At 41.7% G+C, this 24,924-nt stretch overlaps 1 protein-coding gene across 5 annotated transcripts in view; it reads right to left on the reverse strand.

Annotated features, from left to right (window-relative positions):
• SETDB1 (SET domain, bifurcated 1) overlaps window positions 1-24,924 on the reverse strand; it is a 25,296-nt gene continuing 372 nt past the window's right edge. For 3 of the 5 annotated variants that reach the window (XM_014540667.1, XM_014540665.1, XM_014540666.1), the window contains exons 2-22: window positions 23,746-24,016; window positions 22,944-23,095; window positions 18,907-18,941; window positions 18,363-18,462; window positions 17,286-17,411; window positions 16,922-17,123; window positions 16,326-16,399; window positions 15,004-15,194; window positions 14,066-14,195; window positions 13,200-13,431; window positions 12,946-13,104; window positions 11,561-12,355; window positions 11,001-11,117; window positions 4,944-5,113; window positions 3,732-4,360; window positions 3,124-3,152; window positions 2,889-3,021; window positions 2,441-2,606; window positions 1,036-1,247; window positions 706-794; window positions 1-520 (exon numbers count right to left, since the gene is read on the reverse strand). In XM_014540667.1, coding sequence (XP_014396153.1) covers window positions 403-520; window positions 706-794; window positions 1,036-1,247; window positions 2,441-2,606; window positions 2,889-3,021; window positions 3,124-3,152; window positions 3,732-4,360; window positions 4,944-5,113; window positions 11,001-11,117; window positions 11,561-12,355; window positions 12,946-13,104; window positions 13,200-13,431; window positions 14,066-14,195; window positions 15,004-15,194; window positions 16,326-16,399; window positions 16,922-17,123; window positions 17,286-17,411; window positions 18,363-18,462; window positions 18,907-18,941; window positions 22,944-23,095; window positions 23,746-24,005 — 4,119 coding nt within the window. In that variant the 5' untranslated portion in view covers window positions 24,006-24,016 and the 3' untranslated portion in view covers window positions 1-402. The remainder of the gene's footprint in view (window positions 521-705; window positions 795-1,035; window positions 1,248-2,440; window positions 2,607-2,888; window positions 3,022-3,123; window positions 3,153-3,731; window positions 4,361-4,943; window positions 5,114-11,000; window positions 11,118-11,560; window positions 12,356-12,945; window positions 13,105-13,199; window positions 13,432-14,065; window positions 14,196-15,003; window positions 15,195-16,325; window positions 16,400-16,921; window positions 17,124-17,285; window positions 17,412-18,362; window positions 18,463-18,906; window positions 18,942-22,943; window positions 23,096-23,745; window positions 24,017-24,924) is intronic. The other 2 variants (XM_014540668.1, XM_014540669.1) reach the window with 2 other exon arrangements.

Consider the following 24,924-nt stretch of genomic DNA (forward strand, 5'->3'; position numbering starts at 1 on the left):
TTAGTTTTAACATCTTATTAAAAGACTCAAGAAATGATACAAACCATGGACATTAAGTACACAGCCCTCATACAGGAATAGTGTGTCAGAAGCAGGAACACTTGAACTAAGGTAGGATGGGAGGGATGAGCAACAGGAGGACTGAAGGGATGTCAGGCCCAGGTTAAGAGTGGTAACCTCTCCCAGTCCCCCAGGGCCTTAGGGGGTGGAGGAAGGACCCAGCCTGCTAGCACCACATTGGAAGGGATCTCCTGATCCAGAACCCCCATTTCTATCTAGGAGCTGGGGGAGTAGCTAGACTGGATGGAGACTTGGGGGTCAGAGTTCAACAGGGAGGAAGACCCGGTTCCTGAGGAAAGGTCAGTCAGGAAGGGTTCGGAAGCTCAGGAAGAAGGCTGTCCTCTAAAGAAGACGCCCTCTGCACTCGATGGCCCCACAGCAGCAAAGCAGCTCCTTGCCTTCCACGCTGCCCACCTCGTAGTTATAGTCCCAAGTAAGTTCGGTCCCAGCCCGGATTCTCCTACAAAGAAGAAAAGGATGGGGTGTGAAGACAGCAGATCCAGGTGCCTGGGGTTATATAGCGTGTGCAGGTGAAGTTGGCTCACACATGGAGGAGGGGCCCTTAGAATTTCAACAGTCCTTGCCCCTTCCCAATCCTGGGCTGCTTTTCCTACCCAACCACCCTCTTTCTTTAATCCCTCTTACTTGCTGGCAAAGAAGGCCACCCAAGGGAAGCGAAGATCATGAGTATCCACGAAGACATTCTGGACAAACAGGTTGGGGCTGCAACTGTGCTGTAGGTTTAATGACAGGATCAGTAAGAACCAGGGAAACAGAATCTGGCTTTGTGGGGTGAGTGAGAGTTGAGTGAAAACCTCCCCATCATAGCAGAAGTTTAGAAAACTACCTCTTTAAGATCCTTTGAGACCAAGAATTTATAACAAGAAAAGGCAGTTATATACTTGTGTTAAGAGCACTAGAAATTTGAGGATCATGGCATAATCCAGCATCTGCAGGTGAGGGAAAGGGTCTTACATTAAGGTAGCGGCCCAGGTTGCCTTCAAGCTTGGCGTCGATGATGTAGCAAGACTCTTCACCATCGTAGAACTGGCGTGTATTCTTACGGACAGGCGCACTTTCCCCCTTTTCCGCAGACGCCATGTTGGTTGATTTAATGGCAATCCCATGGGTTGATTTAAGAGCAAAGCCTCGGGTTGATTTTACTGCCACTTGGCGCTTCATTGGACCTAGGCAGGAAAGAGAACAGGTTCACGACCCATCCCAACCCATGATGGATAGTCTACCCCAGCCGTGGGCAAACTACGGCCCGCGGGCCGGATCCAGCCCGTTTGAAATGAATAAAACTAAAAAAAAAAAAAAAGACCGTACCCTTTTATGTAATGATGTTTACTTTGAATTTATATTAGTTCACACAAACACTCCATCCATGCTTTTGTTCCGGCCCTCCGGTCCAGTTTAAGAACCCATTGTGGCCCTCGAGTCAAAAAGTTTGCCCACCCCTGGTCTATCCCCATTTCATCCCACGCACTGCAGCTCTGGAATAACAATAAGCTGGGACTGAGGAAAAGATTCTAAACTGCAGTTTTTCAAGCAGGATTAGATCTGCTAGATAAAGGAGCTGAGGGAAGAGTAGGGAAATGGAGAGAAGAGAGTAAGGAGACATGTGAAACAATATTAACAGTTTAGCTGGGAGCCCTCCTAAAGACGTTTTAACTTTTAGGATCTGAATTTTTTTTTTTTTTTAGTTTCTTAAAAAAAATCCTCTACTCCCAGATGGCCAATAGATATATGAAATGCTTAAGGTCACTACTCATCAGAGAGATGCAAATTAAAACCACAATGAGATATCACCTCACACTTGTCAGAATGGCTATCACCAATAAATCAACAAACAAATGTTGGTGAGGATGTGGAGAAAAGGGAACCTTTGTGCATTGTTGGTGGGACTGCACATTGATGCAGTGACTATGGAAAACAGTATGGAGGTTCTTCAAAGAATTAAAAATAGAACTATTTTATGACCCAGCAATCCCACTTCTGGGTATTTATCCGAAGAAACCCAAAACACTAATTTAAAAAGATATATGCTCCCTATGTTCAATGCAGCATAATTTACAATAGTCCAGATATGAAAGGAACCTAAGTGCCCATCAATAGACGACTGGATAGAGAAGATGTGATACATATGTACAATGGAATATTATTACTAGGTCATTAAAAGAATTAAATCTTACCACTTACAACAACATGGATGGACCTAGAAGGTATTATGCTAAATGGAACAAGTCAGACAAAGACAAGTACCATATGATTTCACTTATGTGGAATCTAAAGAACCAAATAAATGAACCAGCAAAAACGCCTCTATCTCAACTTTCCTATGGTCCCTTCCAACTACCCCCCAAATGCTTCAGACTACCAGACATGTTCTTCTTGTCCTCAAAGTCATCGCCTTCAGAGCCGGAGGAGATGGTCTGGATATCATCACTGTCAACTGCTGTGGCTGAAGTCTGACCAGCAGTGGGCTTTCGGCTCGTCCCACTTTCCCCCTCACTTTCTGTGCTGCTGGACAGTGTCAGGACATCCTGGGGAGGCAGAAGAGTGAGAGGGAAGAGACTAAACGGGGAAGGCCCCTTCACGTTCCGGCTCTTACCTAAGGTCAGGCAGAAAGGAGCTGAGATTATGGTAAGAGGAAGATTACATGTTGGATGAAGGAAAATAAGGCAGGAAGTCAAGGCCAAAGAAGCAAGAAAAGATCTAACAGTAATTATGGTGAAGCACTTGGTGAGGTGAGAAGGATGTTCCTTCACTCAGACTCTGAATGAAACAGGGCTGGGGTGAGGTACAGTTTGAGAAAGGTCACTTACATCAGCGTGGGACTGAGCTGAGGCCAAGAGGCGTCGGCTCTGATGCATACTAGTCTTACTAGGTGGGCGGCGAAGTCCCTCAGTCTTCATGGGAGAAGGATTGTAACCATAATTTCGAGCGCTCTCAGTAACTCTGACGGGAGGGAAAGAGATGGGAGAAGTCAGGTTAATGGCTGTTTCTTTTGAAGGCTTGAGAGAAGACAGACTTGGAAACAGGTCTAAAAGAGGCACTTACATTGATACCTTGTTTCGGTCATCAGGTTCCTGGAAAAGACAGCCAGTGAAGGGTTAAATGTTTTTATGGTCCTAGGTAATAAGTGCAACATTTAGCATTCATCTCAAATGACCTCAAAGACATTAGCCAGTGAGAAGTACACTCTCTAAAGTAAGGTGTGGAGAAATGACTGCAACTCGACAGGAGCAACCATATTCTCATATTCAACCCTTTCCCATGATAAGGCATAAAATGATCATGGAAAACACCACGGGCAGTCTTACAAGGACAAGGGACAAGTTCACTACTTGTAATGTGGTAAATTGAAGCATCGTGAAAAATAGATTTTAGATTCTTATTTCTCTGAGAGAAGCAAGCAATGACACAGATAACGTGACATAGCACTTAATTTTTAGAAATTACTTATAAACCCTTTACTTTGGGATGAATCAACCCAGCAGGTTGATTTTAAAATATTTCTTTCTTTAAATGAACACCAGGACTGTGCTGGGTGGAGAGGGGAGATAATCAGATTTGACAGAGATATCCATCAAGTAAATAATCTGTGTGAAGGCTGCATTAAAGCTTTTACTGTACCAGTTACACAAACACCACTGCTCGCAGTTTACCTCTTTCTTGGCCTGCTTGATGTCTCCCTCATCCTTGAAGCTCAGCGCTGAGGCGGAGGCCTTCTCCGCTTCCCCTTTCACTCCCCCAGCCCGGCCTTCCCCACCTTCGCTGGTCTTGAAGGATGAACGGCTATCAGAGTCAGCAAAACCACCTTCACTGACACTATTGGAGCTCAACCACGAGGCTACCTTACTCTTAGACGTCTCTTCAGAAGACGGTGGATTGCAGCTACCCATAGAGATTGATAGAGGGACAGGAAGATGCGGGGGCCCAAGGTCTGGGGGACGGGAGTCCTTGGAAGCCGTCTCAGACAACCCATTCTCCTTCTGGCCCCGGGTCTGCCGCCGGGTAGCATAGCTGCGCCACACCGAACTGGTGCTGAAGTCCTCATCCTTACAGAAGTTATCATCTGAGCTATCGTCATTGGACTCTTCGGGGTCCTCTGTACCGCTATTGCCATCTTCCTGGTCCTTCAAGTCTACACCACTGCTATCAGAGGAACAGGGGGCATCGCTCTCATATCCTTCCTTGAAGTTCTCCACGCTCTCGATATGATCCAGGTTGGCAAAGTACTCATCACCCATTTCCAGGCCCTCCTTGTCTGCAAAGTCATCTGTCAGAATTTTGCCTGGGAATGAAGAGAATTAAAGGCCTTCCAGGGTTATGCAGCTGTTTTTGAAAGAATAAGGGTCATTCCAGCAATACCTAACGCACCAGCACATAAAGTCTAAATGCCTCCACTATGGTGTCTTGTTTGCCTTTGATGACACCTCCTCCCTTGTGTCTTCACTAAGAGAATATGAGAAGCTAACTGTAGTTTTAAATCTTGCCGCTTCTGCCTTCCTATTGTTCCTCTTTACTTTGTTTACCAAAAGAGTTCTCAGCTATGCTGAAACTTCTCTGGGTGGAGTGACAGGGTGGTGTGATGTGGGAGAAAATGATACACTTGATTCTACTATCAGGCCCCTTCTCTGGAACATCATCACACCCACAATTTCATCCCTTTTCACTCTTATCCTTATGAAGCACTTTTGTCCCTCCCACACCCACCCAGACAGGCACATCACTCATATGTTCTTTACAGAAGAAAATACTGGCCACCTTTTACTCCCAGTTCAGGTGTCATGCATTTTATTCTTATGTTCAGACTTGTCTCTGATTCAATTCCCCACCATGTCCTAACTCCAGAAAGCAAATGGTTCACTACCAACCTGCATAAATACAGACAAAGGAGCCTTTGGCAATGTCATCCAGGCAGCGGATACCCCAGCCCTTGTTCTGTGTCTTGAACAGCTGTAGCCGAACCTGTAGTCCATGCTGCACCAACCGGTTTGTGCACATGTTTGGGTCACATTTGCAGCGTTTGTTACACTCATAAACTCTGGGAGGAGGATTCAATAAAATCAGTCATGACACAATCACTAGAGCATCCACTGAACTGTTATAATTCTTAATGATATAATGACTAAGTGAGCAGATTTATTGAACTATGCTCTTTGTTTCATTTAGGAATATAGCCCAAGGAAATAATTCCTGAGGGGGAAAAGTGATTTATACAGATAGTTATCATATTATACAGATAGTAACAGTGAATACCAGAATGCCTAACCTGGAGAAAAGCTAAGAAACTATGATGTGATGAACAAAAAGATAGATACAGAGGCAGAGAAGCATCAAACAGACTGTCAAATTATAGTGGGAAGGCTGGGGAGTGTTGTGGGGCGGGGAGGTAAGAGATCAACCGAAGGACTTGTAGGCATGCATATAAGCATAACCAATGGACACAAGACACTGGGGGGGTGGGGTGAGGGCATGTGCCAGGGGTAGGGGAAGCCGGGGGAAGGTCAGTGGGGGAAAATAAAAAGGAGACATATGTACTACTATCTGTAATACTTTAAACAATAAAATAAAATTTTTAAAAAAAGGTTTATAATGTAAAAAAAAGAAACTATGATGTGAACACAGATTAAGAGCCATTAAAATAAGTAGATAAGCTATGTCAATTTGCAGAATAGATGCATAAAATAAAGATGTATGAGAAGAGCAGAAGCCAATTTAATAGATACTGAAAGGGAGCCAAGAGGAGGAACTGGTACTAAAGTTCACTAGATCTTTTCATTCTTCTATTCCAGCGGTTCTCAGCCTGTGGGTCGAGACCCCTTTGGGGTCGAGCGACCCTTTCACAGGGGTCACCTAAGACCATCGGAAAACACATATATAATTACATATTGTTTTTGTGATTAATCACTATGCTTTAATTATGTTCAATTTGTAACAATGAAATTGGGGGTCACCACAACATGAGGAACTGTATTAAAGGGTCACGGCATTAGGAAGGTTGAGAACCACTGATTTAAAGTAATTATTGATAGGTATGCTTATTACCAATTTTAATAATGTTCTCATTATTTACGTAGTTATCTATTTCTTTCTTATTCTATTGCTAATTAACTACTTTCTATGGTATGTTTGAATTCCCTTCACTTTATTTCCTGTATATCTCTTGCAGTTATGTGCTTCTTATATACCAAGCTATGTTTATAACAGTCCATTTTAAGTTGATGATCACTTAAATTTGAACACATTCTAAAATCACTATAATTTTACTTAATCCCAGCACGTCAATGTTTTGGTCATTGCTTTTTACTTTTTTGTCATCTCTATTTTGCTTGTTAGTTAACTTCAGATATTTTATTTTGCATTTCATGGTTTCTATCGCTGTTGAAATTCTGAGTTCATGTATTCTTCCCCTATGTTCACTGAGAATCCTTATAGCCAGTGTTTTGAACTCTATATCTGGTAGACTGCTTATTTCCATTTCATTCTTTTTTTCTGGAGATCTGTCCTAGTCTGTCATTTGGGACATGTTTGTCTCCTCATTCTGGCTGATTCCCTACATCTCCTGGTCTTGGCAGAGTGGCCTAATTACATATTGTTTTTGTGATTAATCACTATGCTTTAATTATGTTCAATTTGTAACAATAAAATTAGGGGTCACCACAACATGAGGAACTGTATTAAAGGGTCTTGGGATTAGGAAGGTTGAGAACCACTGTTCTATTCAGTGAAAATTTATTAAAACACCAAGAGCTGTGCTAGACACTAGAGACACACAGTAGAAAACATCATAACCTCTAATGTCAGGAAGCTCATATTCTATACATAGCTTAAGGAATTTAACTACTATTTTAAAAATAAACTATTGAAGTTAATTAGATCTAGCAATTATCAACATTAATGGAAGCAGTTATACTGAGAAAACTCATCTTTTCAAGTATCAGTGTTTCTGCTGTATCTGCTTTGCTCAGGGTTTAAGATTTTACTTCTCTTTTCCTGATATGTAAACTGAAAGATTTTTACTTTTGGAAAGATAACAGTACAGATAGTTGGTTGACGACATTAGTCGTATCCCCCTGACAAAGATGGTAAGAGCAGCTTCTATTTATTTTTATTTGTTAATATGTATTTTTATTGATTTCATAGAGGAAGGGAGAGGGAGAGAATCTGGCTCAGTGGATAGAGCGTCGGCTGCGGACTGAAGGGTCTCAGGTTCGATTCCGGTAAAGGGCACATGCCCAGGGTTGCAGGCTCGATCCCCAGTAGGGGGCAAGCAGGAAGCTTCTATTTATTGAAGATATATTTTATGTTTGCCATTAAGTCAATGCTTTATATACATTCTCTTAGTCTATCTTCAAAGTAGCCATGTAAGGTGTTTTTAAACAGTAAAAAACCTATTAAAGCATAATACATACAGAGAGAAGTACACAATAAGTCTACAGTTCAATTAATTTTCACAAAATACAGAACCAGCACTATATCAAGAAACAACTTTTAGTCCTTTAAAATCCCATTTGGGTGGGTTATGTCAATGTTCTTAGACTGTTTATCTCCTATACTAGAGGCCCCGCATGAAATTCGTGCACGGTCTAATTAGCATATTAGCTCTTTATTATCCTGTATAATAAAAGCGTAATATGCTAAGTGTCTGGTCACCTGGTTGTCTGTTGAACCAATCAAAGTGTAATATGCTAATGATATGCTAAGGCAGCTCAGCTGCTATGACGTGCATTGACCGCCAGGGGGCAGACAATCAACTGGTAGACCAGTCACTATGATGTGCACTGACCACCAGGGGGCAGCTCCTGCATTGAGTGTCTGCCCCCTGGTGGTCAGTGCACATCATAGTGACTGGTCTACCAGTTGATTGTCTGCCCCCTGGCGGTCAATGCACGTCATAGCAGCTGAGCTGCCTTAGCATATCATTAGCATATTACACTTTGATTGGTTCAACAGACAACCAGGTGACCAGACACTTAGCATATTACGCTTTTATTATACAGGATAATAAAGAGCTAATATGCTAATTAGACCGAACAGCAGAACAACCATTGGGACTGTGAAGGCCGGCTGGGGCTGCAAGGACCAAGCCCCTTGCACAAATGTCATGCATCAGGCCTCTAGTAGTTAATAAAATAGATGAAACTTTTGGAGTAGCTATTCTCAGTATCATTTATTCAACAAAATTTACTTGTTACTATGTGCCAAACACTGGGTAAGTTAGCTGCTGGTGATATAATGGGGAGCAAGAAAGACATGCCCTCATGGAGCTTACATTCTAATGGGGGGAAAAAACCCAGAACAAAAACAAATGAACAAATATGATAAAGTTGTCACAGATGCTATAAAGGACACAAACAGGTGCTCAATGACAAAATTAGAAAGCAAAAAGGACCTAGTTTTAGAGTGACCAGGAAAAGTTTCTCTGAGATCAGAATAAAGCTAAGAGCACTCAAGGTTAAAGAAGACAACTACGCAAAGAATAGTGGGAGGACGCCAAGAGAGGGCACAGTGCGTACAAAGGCCCTCAAGGTAGGCTGGCAAACACTGGGAGAACTGGATCCAGGAACTGAAGAATATCAGTGTGGTTGGAATAGTTTTGGAGGGAGAGAGATAGGAAGGAGCAAGACAGTAAGTACAGTGTCACCAGATTAAGAGTTAGAATAAAATCCAAAGTAGAGTTGGGAGCTATTTAAGAGGTTTAAGCAGGAGTCATATATTATTTGTGGTTAACTTTGAAAACATTTCAATGGAACATTTCAAACATGTAAAAAAGATACAATAAACACTCATCTACCACCCAGCATTAGCAAATCTAAATATCGTTACAAGATTCAAATTTTTTTATTTAAAATGAAAACATGATACAGTAATGCAGGTAAAGCTAGTAACTGTGTTTGCTTAGTTTTCAATATGCATTCAGCACAAATTCATCTCCTGAGCTCCTCAGTAGTCTCAATCTCCTCTGAGGCCACTCTGACACAGCAGGTTTTCTATTAACGTTCATTTTCCCAAAGTCTCTTTTGCAGCCAGGTTTGGCCTGTTCTCACACTGGCTGTTCTCTACATCCAGTGCACAGCTGTCAGCCTGGATACCTCCTTCACTGCCCTTCATTTCACTATCCTCTCACCTCTCCTCACCCAAGATTACATATATATATATATATAAATTAAGGAAGGGAGGGAGAGAGAAACATCAACGTGCTAGGGAAACATTGATTGGTTGCCTCCTGATCGTGCGCTCACCAGGAAGTGAATCTGCAATCTCCTGGTACATGGAATGATGCTCCAACCTACTGAGCCACCCAGCCAAGGCTCTCACCCCTCTTTAGAGTTAGAGCCTCTGTTTCATGGGTCTGTCTGTATGCCTTCCTCTGTCTGGACTTTATCCCCTCATTTTGGTAAACATTTCCAGTAACTTTCTGTGAATTGGAAAAATGAAAAATTTGAATATATTTCATGTCTAAAATATGTCTTTAGTCTACTTTAACACTGATCTGATAGTTTGCCTGGGTTTAGAACTCTAGGTTAGAAATAATTTCCCCTTAGCATTTTGAATAAATTCCGAATTGCCTTCTAGCTTTCAATGTTATTTTGAGAAGGCTGAAGTCATTTTGAATCATTTTTTGTGTAAGTGTGATCTATTTCTTTTCTCTAGAAGCTTTTAGGATTTTCTTTTAGCCCTCAGTGTTCTGTGAGCGCAGTGGTCACATTTTATTACCATGTGTTTTAGTGGGGATCTATTTTCATTCATTACACTGGGACCTGACTGACCCTGTCAATTTGGAAATACAGACCCTTTAATTATGAGAAATTTTCTATTTCATTCAGGCTTTTCTCCTTTCTTCTTCTATTCTCTCTCCTAATTATGCATCTTGAGCACTAGGTTTGTTAGTTCACATGTTCATAAGTAAGCAATTTACCATGTTATATCTCACTCTTTCATTCACCTTCTCTTTCCCTGACCTGGCTCTACCTCCTCTGTTCAATTTCTATTTGGAGAGCCCAGGGCTGACTCCTGGGCCCCTTTCTCTTCTCTATTATCAATATTTTCTCTCGGTGAACTCATCCAGGCTTTAAATACCACTCCTGTGCAGTCCTTACACTTCTCTCAGAAATCTCGCTGCCTTTTCAACATTTCCACTTGGACTAACAGGCATCCCAAACTTCATACGGCTGGAAAAGAAGCTGAATTTCACTCAGACCTGTAACTCCTCTGGTCTTCCATCTCAGTAAAAAAGCCCCAATTTAGTTGCTAAAGTAGAAAATTTAGGAACTGTCCTTGATTCTGCCCCTTCCCTACCCAACTCCATAGTCAATCTACCAAGTTCTGTAGCTCTACCTCCAAATGTACCCCAAATCTATCCTCTTTCACCTCTACTACTCTTCCTTGTTAGTACCAGCAACCACCACCTCTCTCTTATATTTTCTAACTGGGCTTCCAAATTTTTCTTTTGCTGTCCTAAAACCTATTTTCTAGACAGAAGCCAGAGTAATCTTTGAAAGGCAGGTCAGATCATTTGACTCCTTAAAAATCTCCAGCAGCTTCCTATTGCACCATGAATTTGACCATCATTTTTATTGATTTACAAAGTCCTAAGTAATCAAGTCTCTGCCTTCTTTTCCTCTCTGAATACATTTCATTTGCCAGAGCAAGCCGTAATCTGCTAGGACATTCATACAGCTATAAAATTAAGATCACCTTTGACTGCAACAGAAAATTCCTAGACACTGTTCAATCATTCTATGTCTTCATTTCAAGGGAAGTCCAAGGAAGTAATATGTGCTGGGATTTCAGTAAATGAGATTCAATGGATAAAAAAAAATGCCTGTTTCAGTTATTCCATTTTTGGTTTCAATTTTTAGAATTCTGATGGTTTCTACAAGAATAGAAAATCAAGAGCATGCTCCTCACTTTCCCCTGATACTTACCCTGTGGGCAAACACTCTTCTAGTCTCTTGTTCTGGTAGCCAGAGTTAGGGTTGATTTGGCCGCCTGGGGTGCAGGCTGTAGCCTGGATAGTTAGCTGATGGCAGGCACACTTGGACCTACATAAGATAGAAGGGTAAGATAGGTAGAGCTGTGAGACTTCCTTTAAAACCAAGAAGTACTAATAAATGGCTGGCGATAGAATAGTGAAATTTCATTTTCTTCCTTCATATATGTAAATGAGAAAAGAAAAGACCGAGTAAGAAGATGACTGTGAGAATAAGATAAAAAGAGAATGAAACAAAGTGGCAACTGGAGAAAAGTGAAGGAAAAGGAGAATCAGAGAAAGAAACAAACACAAGACACATGTACCCAGGGTTATGCAGTGGGGCCAAGTCAACCCCAGCATCTCTATTACATAACTTCATGGAGACCTTGAGGCAGGAGCTCCAGCTGAGGGAGAAGGTAAAGGGAGATGGGGAAAGGAGTGCAGATATAAGGCAGAGAAAGAGGTGGAAAGAAAGGCAACCATAGCAGGGTCAGCAATACCCCACCAACTCACTTGTCCCGGCACCCATCTGTGCATTCACAGCCAACCAGAAATTCAGGGCCTGTGTTAATGAAAACACCCTTGCCCGGGATTCGTTCCTTGCTGTAGGCCACCTGCGGTGGAGGAGTTGTGTCAATCTCATTGACACAGGATAGGGGAACATCTTCTTTCCCATAGGTGATGTCCAAAATATAGTAAAAAGGCTTATAGGGCTGAAACTTCCGGTCCACAAGAACATATGGATCCAAACAGAACATCTCCAGGAACAGGAAGTTACAGCCAGTCTCAAAAAGGTAGCGTTCGATCTCCTGCATTGTCCGAAGGCAGAGGCCACAGGGTGTCTTATAGATAACATGAAAGCCCATCTTGCGGTTAACTCGGCGCCGGGCTGTCATCCTCCGGAAGTCATATAGCAGTGGGACTAGCAGAGGGTTCTTGCCTCGGTACTGCTCACTTCTTATAGGTCTGACTCGAGACAGACAAGTATAGCTGCAGACATGAGGCAAATAGAAAAGCTTCTCCATGGGGGCGCGGTAGGAGGGCTCTGCCGGGGCACGCTCCAGCATGCCATGGAAGGCTGGGAGGGCTGTGGATGCTGGGAGGACTGTGGAGACTGGGAGGACTGTGGTTACTGGGAGGACTGGAAGGACTGTGGATGCTGGGAGGACTGCTGATGCTGGGAGGACTGGAAGGACTGCTGATGCTGGGAGGGCTGGAAGGACTGTGGATGCTGGGAGGGCTGGAAGGACCGTGGATGCTGGGGATGCTGGTGGTGCTGGCGCAGAAGCTGTTGAGCCTAAAGGTGATCTGCAAATGAGATGCAACAGATCAGGTAAGAATGCAACAGGATCTCTCTGTTGAGTAATTATCCCTGAAGCTAAAGATGGCACAAGAAAGTCAGGTTTTTCCCTTGCCCTCCCAAAAAACCTGGACAATGAAACATCCTGGTTACTCTTCACTGACTGAGAATATCTCTATTTCAACAGTGTATATACCCTTTCTTAAAAGTTTTTTTTGCCTGTGAATTATTGAAGTAGAGTCCAGTCTTCTACCAATGCTTTTTTTCCTGCCATGTGTCCTATAAATGTCCTTATTAACTCTCACAATGCAAGGAAAGTGGGTGTACCGTGCCCCTTTTTTGAACCAATGATGCCATCACATTTAATGAGAAGTTTTAACAAATGACTTTCTGGTGATTCTGTATTTCTAGGCACCCAGTGTCTAATTCAGTTATTTTTATATTTTGTTTCCTGGAAATTTCCAAGGTTAAAAACTTTCTTTTCAAGTCCAAACTCCTCACCATCATAACCCCTTGGAGCCAAGGAACCTCCCTCCCTGTGACTACTCAGTCCACACTGCACCTCCTTGCCTCCACCAAGGGCCTGAGATTTTCTCACCTGTATGTCTGGCTGATTCCAGGTTTCCCACCAGGGGCATTCTCACTGAGTGAAGGAGACGTAGGGGAGGAATGACCAGAGCCCACAGATCCTAGCCGGAAAGAGGTGCTCTTTTTGGCTACCTGCTTCCGTGACTGGGCAAGCTGGCTTTCCAAGCTTCTAGGAGATTAGAGAAGAGATGATATGATAAAAGATACAGAAAATATGAAATATGAAAGAAACTAGCAAGAAAAAAAAAAAGGAATAGCACTCACTCAGTGTCACCTGCCGGGGGGGACAGAGGTGGAGCAGGTGGGGCAGGCGGAGTGAGTGTAGCAGGTGGGACGGGGGGAGCAAGTGGGATGGGGGGAGCAGGTGGGACGGGTGTAGTAGCAGATGGGGCAGGTGGGGCTGTAGGCTGAGGCAGCTCCGTTGGCTTAAACTGGGTTCCAGTGCTGGTTAGATCCTGGGTGTACTGGACCACAGGGCCTTTGCTCCTCACAGCACCTACAGGAAAAATGGAAGTTACCATTGAGAAGATGATGGCTGTCACTTGTACTTGTGCACACACCTGACCCTCAATTTATATTAATATAAAAAAGCATAAATGAAAACATTCTGAGTAAGTGCTAAGACTGTCAGTTCCCAATATTTATACCAATGAGTGGGAATACTGGCATAAGCTGGCTTTGACTTAATAACCTGCCTAAGACAATTTATGTTAGTAACTGTTATATTTTGGTGAAAACTTCCAAAAATGCATTCATTGGTCAACTAATATAGTCAGGAAAAATCAACCAAAGCATGCCAGGAACATATAAAAGCAAAAATATTTTAGGCTTTAAGAAAGTTGACCCTAGATAACAAAAAGCAGTTATCCTCATGTAAGAGGTCACTAATACCCCTAACCTAAGCCAGTTGTTTCAGACTTTTATGTGGTTGTTTAGAACGAATCAGAGCCACAGCATGTGGAGATGACACCACAAATCCATCACCACTACTGCAAATAACTCAGGGCACACGTCCTGTTTCCAATGAGTCAGTAGTGTCATCCTGGTAAACAAAGGATAGCCACGGTCTATAATCACCTTTGCTGGTGTGTCCCATTCCACCCTCTCCCAGGGTATCTTTCTGGATATACCCATATTTGGACGTGTCCTGAACTGTCCCCCTTGCTTCTTTTCCAATGTAGAGGCCGAGGATGTCTTCATGCTGAACATGGGCTCCAGCCGTGTAGAGCCTCGATAGATCCATTCACATCTTTTGTCATCCTGAGGGGTCGGGAGGCAGGGAGGGAGAGAACGGGTTAAAGGCTAGATCTACCCTGCCATTTGTGAAGAATATATATCATGTGCCTCCTTGGGGAAATCTCCCTGATGAGCCCCAAATTCCTTATCTGTTCAATAAACTTAGGTGCTGGGCTCCATGATAAGGCATTAGAAACATAAGGAAGAAAAACATGTTCCTTGTGTATAAGACATTTCAGGAGCAACAGATGTTATTACTACGTATGAGAATCACTATCAGGATCATAAGGCCTGAGGAACAAAATGCTGGGATAGCTCAGAGGAGAAATATAATTCTAAGGAAGGCATGAGAGGGGAGAAAAGAATGGGTATAGAAGACCTAAGAGTTAAGTTGGGCCTTGAAAGATCATGGACCTTGAAAGGTCAACAAGACTTCCAATTCCAATTCCTTGACCCTTCCTTCTCTGTCCCATCATGCTACCAAACCCTAACCATGGACAAATGAAACTGGCTGCTTGCTCTGTACCTACATGCATTGTGACTGTTCCTAGAGAAGAGACAAATAAAAACAAAAAAACAAAACAAAAAAAACAAAACCAAAAACCAACCATACAGATTAGTGTCATAATTAAATTCAGGGAATTTATTTTCAACCATTCACAGAGGAACAAAAAGAAGGACAAAATAAATTTTGATCAAAATAGTGAGAACAGACAGATAGGAGGATAAGAAAGGAAAACCATGAAGTTTTACAAAATCATCCTCATTATTGCCTTTTATGCTCCCCCAACCCACCCCGACTCCTGCCTCAAAAACTAGGGAAGAACAGTACCAGGAAGAGGATTCGGACTAGGCTGCCGTCCACCTCTTCAACGCGGGACTTCCACCACGTGCCTTCCCACTCGGTCTTGATAAGCTGGCCACTCTTGAGCAGCACCATGGGCCGGTTGGGGTAAGCCGTGATGTACTCCTCAATGAAGTCTCGGCAAGAGATGTCTTCTATGTCCTCCCACGTCTTTTTCACTGTCCCAAGGAAGAAGTGGGACTGAGAGAGGGCATGTAGGGCATGTCTTGGTAAGAAAAAATGATTGGCAAGGAGATGTTTGGTATTTTTTAAGTTGGGAGGATAGAAAAATAAATGAAATCATAACCTCAAGGGAAGCAAAGCTAAGACCACTTAGAAGTATTGAACCTAATGGGTAAATGCTCATATAAATCAAGTGAATACTAAATAAGCAATATATAAATACAGGTGAGTCATTCATTTTTTTATAAAGTGGATGCTTCTGCTTACGAAAATGCAAGTGAAAATTCTTGCTAACTTGGTATGTCTAGAAGTAAACTAAAAACGATCAGGTGGCATTATGAAATTGATTTAAAAAAATGTATCCTTCCTTCTTATTCTCTATCGGGCTTTTAAGGGGTCCTGAATGCATTTACTGCCTTGTTATGTGGAAACACAGCAGTGTTAGTTGACTCTTCTGTGAGAGTTTGTACCCAAACCCGAGTCACAAGTATGGAGGACACCATGAAGCCCCCATCTAACACAACTTCTACAGAAAGCACTGAGCAGCCTACAGATTTGCACACAGCAGCTGAAGTATGAGACGAGGGAAGAAGTGAGACTAACATCTTCTCAAACCTAAATTATCTAGAAATGAAATTGAAACACATCTACAATATGATTGTCCATCCAAGTCAGTCGTGATCTTCCAGTGTCTCCCTCTTTGGTTACAAAGACCCATCACTGCAGATGAACAAATAAAACTTTATCTCCCGCCCTAGCTGGTTTGGTTCAGTGGATAGAGCATCAGCCTGTGAACTGAAAGATCCCAGGTTTATTCTGGTCAAGGGCACATGCCCAGGTTGTGGGCACGATCCCCAGTGGGGGACTTGGAGGAGGCAGCCGATCCATGATTCTCTCCATCTCGGATGTTTCTATCTCTCTCTCCCTCTCCCTTCCTCTCTGAAATCAATAAAAATATATTAAAAAAATAAATAAATAAACTTTATCTCCCAAAGGACTTTAATCAAACTTATGTTCTTTGAGACAGAAGCAACAAAAACAATAGGACTTCTCAACTGGTTGTCCTTAAAAGAAATACAAGGTAGAGGAAGATGAATAGAACTAAGGAAGAAAGGAGAGACACTCACGTGGCCGACAAATGGGATACAATTCTGACTGTGTGACATAGGAAGCGTAGCCATCATCAAAGAAAATAAGAAATCTGTAAGGAAAGAGTGATAGTGGAAAGATGAGGGAATTATATTTAACATGACCGATAGGCATTATCTTATCCTAGCTCCCACCTCAGGGAAGATGTTCCAGTCTACTACTTTCTTCCTGTTATTCTTTCTTCCCACCCCAAGAGTTAAGAATTTTCTTCATTTAACCAATATATCCCCACTTTCCCAAAAGCGATTTATTCTAGTTCTACTATCAGATTCCTATTCGGAAAACCATTTAGTCTTCACTTTATTTCTTCCTCCTACATGATTCCCTATTCCCCTACTAACCATCAATCAATCCTGATTACTCTCTTCCAAGTTTTCTCAAGGAAAAAAAACAAAAAGAAAAAAAAAGGAGAAAGAATCACCCACATGACTCCCATGGCAAAGAAAAAGAAGGACTTTTTGGCCACTGGGGACTAAGAGCACAAAGGCTAATTGTGAGATCTGGATTATGACTTGAACAGGACAGGTGCTGTGCTCCCGGCCTCTGCTCCCTTTACAATCCCCCGTCTAGGTACCTGAGCTTGTTTTTGACGTTTGGTGTCTCGGCTACAATGCCAGCATAGAGCCAGACCTGATTCCCATCTTTGTATTTGGCCACCACTCGACTGCCCACATACAGTTTGTCAGCAGGAGGATGGTAATCATAGGCAATATGGTTTCCCGACAGTAGACTCTTTCCTTTGTTGTCGAATTTCACCTTGTACTTCTTTCCTGGCCCTGAGTAAAAGGGAAAGATAAACAAAAGTTAAAAAAACCCACCAGTTTCTGTGTAAATCCTGGCTGCTGTGCGAGACAAAAGGAAAGGCTGAGGGGAAGAGAAACAATCAGCAATGGAAACCTGCAGGTTGTTCCTTAGTTCTTCCTCTAGCTTGAACATACCAACTGTCTGGATGGCAATAAGGGTGCCTTTGTGCCATGTCTTAGTTCTCTTCTTGCCCAGAATGCGCATGCTGACTATCAGGTCACCATCTTTGCTCAGTTCTCCAGACATCTGACTCAAGGCTCCTATGGAAGAAAACAAAGTTGTTCTAAAGCAGCAGTTCTCAACCTGTGGGTCGCGACCCCTTTGGGGGTCGAACGGCCCTTTCACAGGGGTTGCCTAAGACCATCGGAAAACACATATATAATTACATATTGTTTTTGTGATTAATCACTATGCTTTAATTATGTTCAATTTGTAACAATGAAAATACATCCTGCATATCAGATATTTACATTACGATTCATAACAGTAGCAACATTACAGTTAGGAAGTAGCAACGAAAATAATTTTATGGTTGGGGGTCACCACAACATGAGGAACTGTATTAAAGGGTCACAGCATTAGGAAGGTTGAGAACCACTGTTCTAAAGAAATATGGCATAGACTGGAGAGAGAATGAAAAAGTAAAGGGGGTAGTAGGGTAATCAGGGAAAATGGGATAGTCTTTGATCCTTAGCCATTTTTGCTGCTCTCTTGGTCAAGGGTGGAAACATAAAACATAGCTGACAACTGTAATGCTAACAGGAAAAACTCTAACTGAAAGTCACATGTAATTCAAGAACATGTCACTTTAACCAACTGTTTACAACTCATTAATAACATTAACCACCACTCATTAAATGAGAAGAAGCATTTATAAAACATTTTCCTGTAACAAACCCATTCTACAAGCAAAGCTTCTCTCAGACTGCTTCTCTCTGATCTCTATCTGGAAGAAGTACCCATGAGGATGAGTTAAAAAATTATTCAGATAAAGCCATCACACACTGGCAAAACGGCAGGCAAAACACTTAAGCAGACAGCAAGGAAAAACAAAATCACAAATAATCTTATATTGACTTGTATAGCCTGAGGTGTTAAAAGAACCCAAAAGAGGGGGAGAAGGGTTCTGAGAAGCTAAAACAAAGCCAGTTATCCATGAAATCTCTATAGGAATTCACCCCTCCGATACTGTGGTACCTCCTGATCCTGACCTTTATGTGGATCTTGGGAACTGCTCTTCTTGTTGACAGCATCCATGAACTTCTGGACATCTTGAGCCGACTTTCTTAAGGCAGCCATCGCTTCACGGAGCTGTAAGGAAGGGGATGAGGGAAATAAGTTTTGAAACAGCAACATCGGTTAGAAATAATTTTAAAATAAGAAGTAACTTGTCTTTCAAAAAAAAAACAAAAATAGAATTAGCTGTATTTGGAAACTTATGGTTACTTTATCAGGCAAAACTGCTTTTTTACAAATCTGGTTCAGAAATCAGCTTTAGGAAGCTTTCCTTGATTTAATCTCACCTAGCTGAGCGCTGCCAAGTTCTACATTCATATCGCAACCAGTGCACGCTCTCTAAGTAATCTCTTTTGCTTTCTTATAACATCTATATTCGGCCACCGCTGCAACAACTGGGGCTGATTACAGGGTGACTGATTCTATGTCGATGGCTGAACTAACAGAATAGTCAGGCTAAAAGTTTCTCCCATTTTCATGTTATTATCTTTTACCCTTCCCCTACCCATTCTAACTTACCTTCTGGTCTTTTGGGGTTCTGCTTCCAGCATCACCTATGGATGAGAAAAACACTAGTGAGTGTAGGATACTTACACACAAGAATTTTCAAGAAACCAAGAACTAAGCTATTTAAAAGCATTATCATAGAAGTATCATCAGTAACAACTGCAAAGTAGATATAGAGCTACAAATATGTAAAAGTATCAAAAGGGTCCAGAGAGATACAGAGTAAATAGATGATAGTGCTTACCTGGGGTAAAGTACTGTGACAAGTGGTAATCTATATTAATTTGGGTTTTCACTGTATATTTGCATTTTTATAACAATAATTTACTTATGGATTATTTGAATGACTGAAAAATGAGATGCGATAAAAGCATTAAGCAAAAGTATTTATTTTTGAATAGTGCTGTACAACCGAACTTTCTGCTATGATAGAACTATTCTATATTTGCACTGTCCAATCTAGTAACATGTGGCTACTAACCAAATGAAAGCAGCTAGTGCATCTAAGGAAATAATTTTTAAATTAATTTTTTAAAAATATATTTTATTGATTTTTTACAGAGAGGAAGGGAGAGAGATAGGGAGTTAGAAACATCAATGAGAAACATCGATCAGCTGCCTCCTGCACATCTCCTACTGGGGATGTGCCCGCAACTAAGGTACATGCCCTTGACCAGAATCGAACCTGGAACCTTTCAGTCCGCAGGCCGACGCTCCATCCACTGAGCCAAACCGGCTACGGCTTAAATTAATTTTTATAAATTCAGGCATAATTCACATACTATAAAATTTTTAGAAATGTTTAATTCAGCTCTAGGCGGTTTGGCTCAGTGGACAGAACATTTGGCCCATGGACTGAGGGTCATGGGTTCAATTCCAGTCAAGGGCACGTACCCTGGTTGCAGGTTTGATCCCCGATCCTTAGCACCCAAGCATGTGAGACACAGCCAATTGATGTGTCTCTCTTACATCGATGTTTCTCTCTCCCTGTTTCTCCCCCTCCCTTCCACTCTGCCTAAAAATCAATGGAGCCCAAACCGGTTTGGCTCAGTGGATAGAGCAGTGATGGCGAACCTTTTGAGCTCGGCGTGTCAGCATTTTGAAAAACCCTAACTTAACTCTGGTGCCATGTCACATATAGAAATTTTTTGATATTTGCAACCATAGTAAAACAAAAACTTATATTTCTGATATTTATTTTATATATTTAAATGCCATTTAACAAAGAAAAATCAACCAAAAAAATGAGTTCGCGTGTCACCTCTGACACGCGTGTCATAGGTTCGCCATCACTGGGATAGAGCGTCAGCCTGTGGACTCAAGGGTCCCAGGTTTGATTCCGGTCAAGGGCATGTACCTTGGTTGCAGGCACATCCCCAGTAGGGAGTGTGCAGGAGGGAGCTGATCGATGTTTCTCTCTCATCGATGTTTCTAAAACTCTATCCCTCTCCCTTCCTCTCTGTAAAAAATCAATAAAATATATTAAAAAAAAATAAAAATCAATGGAAAAGAATCCTTGAGTGAGGATTAAAAAAAAAAAGAAGTTTAATTCAGCCCTGGCCTGATACAGCAAGGTTGCAGGTTTGATCCCCAGTCAGGGCACATACAAGAAGCAACCAACAAGTGCATAAATAAGTGGAAAGAAAAGTCAATGTTTCTCTCTCTCATATTAACAAAAAAAAGTGTTTATTCAGTGGATTTTAATATATTCACAAGGTTGTATAACCCACTTCACTAATTCCAAAATATTTTCATCACCCTCAAAAGAAAACCCACTAATGAGTATGAAGTTTCCTTATTGGGGTGATGAAAATACCAACTATATTTTTATATCCTAGCAACAAACAATCCTACTTACTATAAAGCTATAGAAATTAAGACAGTGTGGTGCTGGTATAAAGATAGTCATTTAGATCAATGTGACAAAATAGATGCTCACATATAAGGCCAGTTGATTTTTGACAAGGGTACCAAAAGAGTAGTCTTTTCAACAAATGGTGGTGGAACTGGATAGCCATAAGCAAAATAAACAAACAAACACCCTCAACCCTACTAAAGAATTTTTACTCTTTAAAAGACACCATTAAGAAAATAAAGAGCCCTAACCAGTTTGGCCTGCGGACTGAAGGGTCCCGGGTTCGATTCCAGTCAAGGGCACATGCCTGGGTTGCAGGCTCAGTCCCCAGTGTGGGGCATGCAGGAGGCAGCTGATTAATGATTCTCTCTCAACACTTTTGTCTCTCCCTCTCCCCTCTCTGAAATCAATAAAAATATATTTTTTAAAAAAAGAAAGATATTTTTTAAAAAAGAACATATTTGAGAGAAAGTTTGTAAAAGGTATTTGATAAATGAATTATACCTAAAGTATATTCTAAGTCTAATAATAAAAAAAACAAACAACCTAACTTCGTTTTGTTTTTTTAAAATATTTTGATTTCAGAGAGGAAGAGAGACGGAGTGATAGAAACATCGATGAGAGAGAATCATTGATCGGCTGCCTCATGCACACCCCCTACTGGGGATCGAGCCCACAACCTGGGCATGTGTCCTTGACCGGAATGGAACCCGGGGCCACAGGCCAATTCTCTATCCACTGAGCCAAACCAGCTAAGGCTATTTGTATTTTTTTATTGATTTCAGAGAGAGAAAGGGAGAGATAGAAACATCAATGATGAGAGAGAATTATCGATCGGCTACCTCCTCTCTCTCAAATCAATAAAAAACATATTTAAAAAACAACAAAAAAGAAGAGCCCGGCTAGCGTGGCTCAGTGGTTGAGCATGGGCCTATGAACCAGGAGGTCACGATGGTTCGATTCCCGGTCAGGGCACGTGCCTGGGTTGCAGGCTCCATCCCCCGTGAAGGGTGAGCATGAGGCAGCCGATCAATGATTCTCTCTCATCATTGATGTTTCTCTCTCTCTCTCCCTCTCCTTTCCTCTCTGAAATCAATAAAAATATATTTAAAAAAAAGAAGAAGAAGAAAGAGCCTGGCCGGCATGGCTCAGTGGTTGAGCATCGACCTATGAACCAGGGCATCACAGTTTGATTCCAAGTCAGGACACATTCGGGCTCGATCCCCAGCTGGCGCCTGCAGGAGGCAGCCAATCAATGCTTCTCTCTTATTATTGATGCTTCTTTCTCCCCTTCTCTCTGAAATCAATATAAATATATATATTTTAAAAAGGAAATTACTGATACATGCAACAAGTCATGGAACCTCAAAAACATTAAGTGACCGAAGCCAGACACAAAAGAAGACATATTGTGATTCTATTTGTATGAAATTTCTAAAAAAGGTAAAACTTTACAGAAAGAAAGCAGATCAGTGGTGCCGGGGAGGTGGGACATGGAGATTGAGCAAATAGGCATGACGGAAATTTTGGGGGTGATGCAAGTGTTCTAAAACTGGACTGTGGTGAAGATTGTACTATTGTATAAATTAACTAAAACTCAAACTATACACTTAGAGTGGATGAACGTTATAGTATGTAAATTAGACCTTAAAATTTTTTAAAAAATATATACTTTTTATTGATTTCAGAGAGGAAGGGAGAGGGAAAGATAGAAACATCAATGATGAGAAAGAATCACTGATCAGCTGCCTCCTGCATGCCCCACACTGGTGATCGAGCCCGCAACCCAGGCATGTGCCCTTGACCGGAATCAAATCCGGGACCCTTCAGTCTGCGGGCCGATGCTCTATCCACTGAGCCAAACCAGCTAGGGCACACCTTCAAAAAAATTTTAAAAAATAGGCAAAAACCAAACATGTATTCTGAGATATATACATAGATGCTAATGCCACCTACAAAGAAAAACAAGGAAATTCAGAATAGAGATTACACAGAATGGGGAAAGGAGGTTAATTCAACCGGAAGTAGCACGAAAGGAACATTTATGATACTAACAATGTTCTATTTTTTCCTATAACAGATAAGTCTAACAGTTTAGAATATGGAGTTAGTAACAATGGTTTCTCTATTCTTTTATCTTCTAGTGTTTCAATTTTGATCCCGAGACTCTCCTCTCCATAGCTTCATCTCTTACCCGAATCTATACTGAGAACATCATCATCTTCATCAGGAATCTCAATTATTTCTGTAGGCTGGGAAGCTTCGTCCTCAGAGCTACTGTCCCGGTATTGTAGTCCCAGTTTGGAGTAAAAGTCCTTCACCAAAGACTCACAATTAGTCACTGCCCTAATATTGGAACACATGTAGAAAAGGTCAAATCCAGCAGGAGGTATAGGAGCCACTAGAATTTATATATATTTAAATACAAGCTGCCTTAAATGTATAAACAGCTATATTCCAAGTGTCTCTGTTCAGAATTTAGAATGCTTTTCCCATAGAAAAATATTTAAATAGTGGTTTCCAGACTAGTTTCTTAAAAATCCAAAATAAGCTCAAAGTATAGTTCTTTCAACCATACCTCACCATTTACCTTGTTATTTGAAAATGCTTTCTAAGTGACAACTAGGGCACCAGAAACAAATATCCTGGGGGTTTAGGAATAGATTCAGGGCTCTAGGAACTTATTAATGCTCCACGACTACAGAAGACAGTAACTCTTTACATTCCTCACTCTCTAGACAATCCTACTAAGGAAACAAAGCAATTGCTCTGGTGTGCAAAAGGGGAAGGGACTCAAGACCTGGACACCCCTATTAATGATCACATATTAGGCTCTAATAGATGAATATTCTATACATGGGTCGTTATGAGGGGACTGGATTCTAACTTTTGAGGAAGAGTAAGGGTCTACACATCTGTACCTTGTAAACTACAAAGTGCTTGACACAATGTCTGTCATGATGAATCAGTCCCCCTTCTTCCCATATAGTCCTTACCTGGATGCATCATCAAAGAGCTGGTCGACATGGGCCACCTCAGTCTCCTTCTGTATTACCCACGTCTCCAACTCTGCTAGCTGCTTCCTGCGTTGCTGTATACAGTCCATCTTTTCTAGCTCTTTATCGATGAATTCCCGAAGTTCCTCCATGGAGATACCCAGCTCTTCAACCACTGCTTGCTGCAGCTCTGCAATCTCTTCAGACTCCATTGCAGCTGCTTCTGCATCCAAACCAAGGCACCCAGGGAGGGAGGACATGCTGTGGTCCTCTACATGGAAGAAAAAACTGAAATTATCTTTGAAGTCATGATAACCACAACAGAGAATTCCAGGCCCCAAATAAAACTCATTCCTACTCCTCATTATTCAAATACAGTTAAATTTGATTCTATGGTTCCCTCTCTCCATTCTCCAGTATATGATACTGAAATTTTGTAGTTCTCATCTTACGCTATATAGACTATAGGCCTGAGTAAGATTTAAAGGTTTGAGAGGGCATATACTAGTATTATGCAACAGGGGACTACGGGAAATAATGTTTTGGAAAACTGAAGAGAACCAATTTACTGAGGAAGACACAGGCACGTGGGCTGGGCTTCCAGGACACCTTAATAAAGCCAGTGTTGCAATAAAGTGAATGATAATCTTTTTGCTGGTAGAGGGTCTTTGCTTTCAGTTTGTAAAAAACGTAATACCTGTGAAGTGCAATAAAGCAAAGCGCAATAAAAGGAGGCATGCTTGTATTTCTGAGACCTGTGTCCCTTAAAACTGACTAATTAAACATTTGCATGATATTGCCTAGTTTGAACAAATATCTCCACCCAGAGGGAAGGAGTTGGTCTGTAATTCATTGCTTTCTCTCTATTTGTTCCCCTGACATTACGTTGCTTCCATGTGGTAATCTACTTTTTTAAAGGTCTATAATACTGAAGCACACAAGCGTGCGGCAAAGAGGTTTCTCCAAAGCAAAGGGAAATAAAGTGGGAATAAAACGTGGCTACCTAAAACCTAGTCCAATTGTAGCTGCTCTTTTCATCAAACGGCTGAAGTCAAACTGAAGCCAGAACGCCGTGCGACCCCCATGCCAGTTCCCATCACCTCCATTTTCCCTTTGCCCGCACCCCGCCCCACCCCCGGGCTACCCATTTTAGAGGTGCGTCTCCCCCCGCCCCCTCTA

Source organism: Myotis brandtii, unplaced genomic scaffold, assembly GCF_000412655.1.
Source record: "Myotis brandtii unplaced genomic scaffold, ASM41265v1 scaffold250, whole genome shotgun sequence".
Classification (NCBI taxonomy): domain Eukaryota; kingdom Metazoa; phylum Chordata; class Mammalia; order Chiroptera; family Vespertilionidae; genus Myotis; species Myotis brandtii.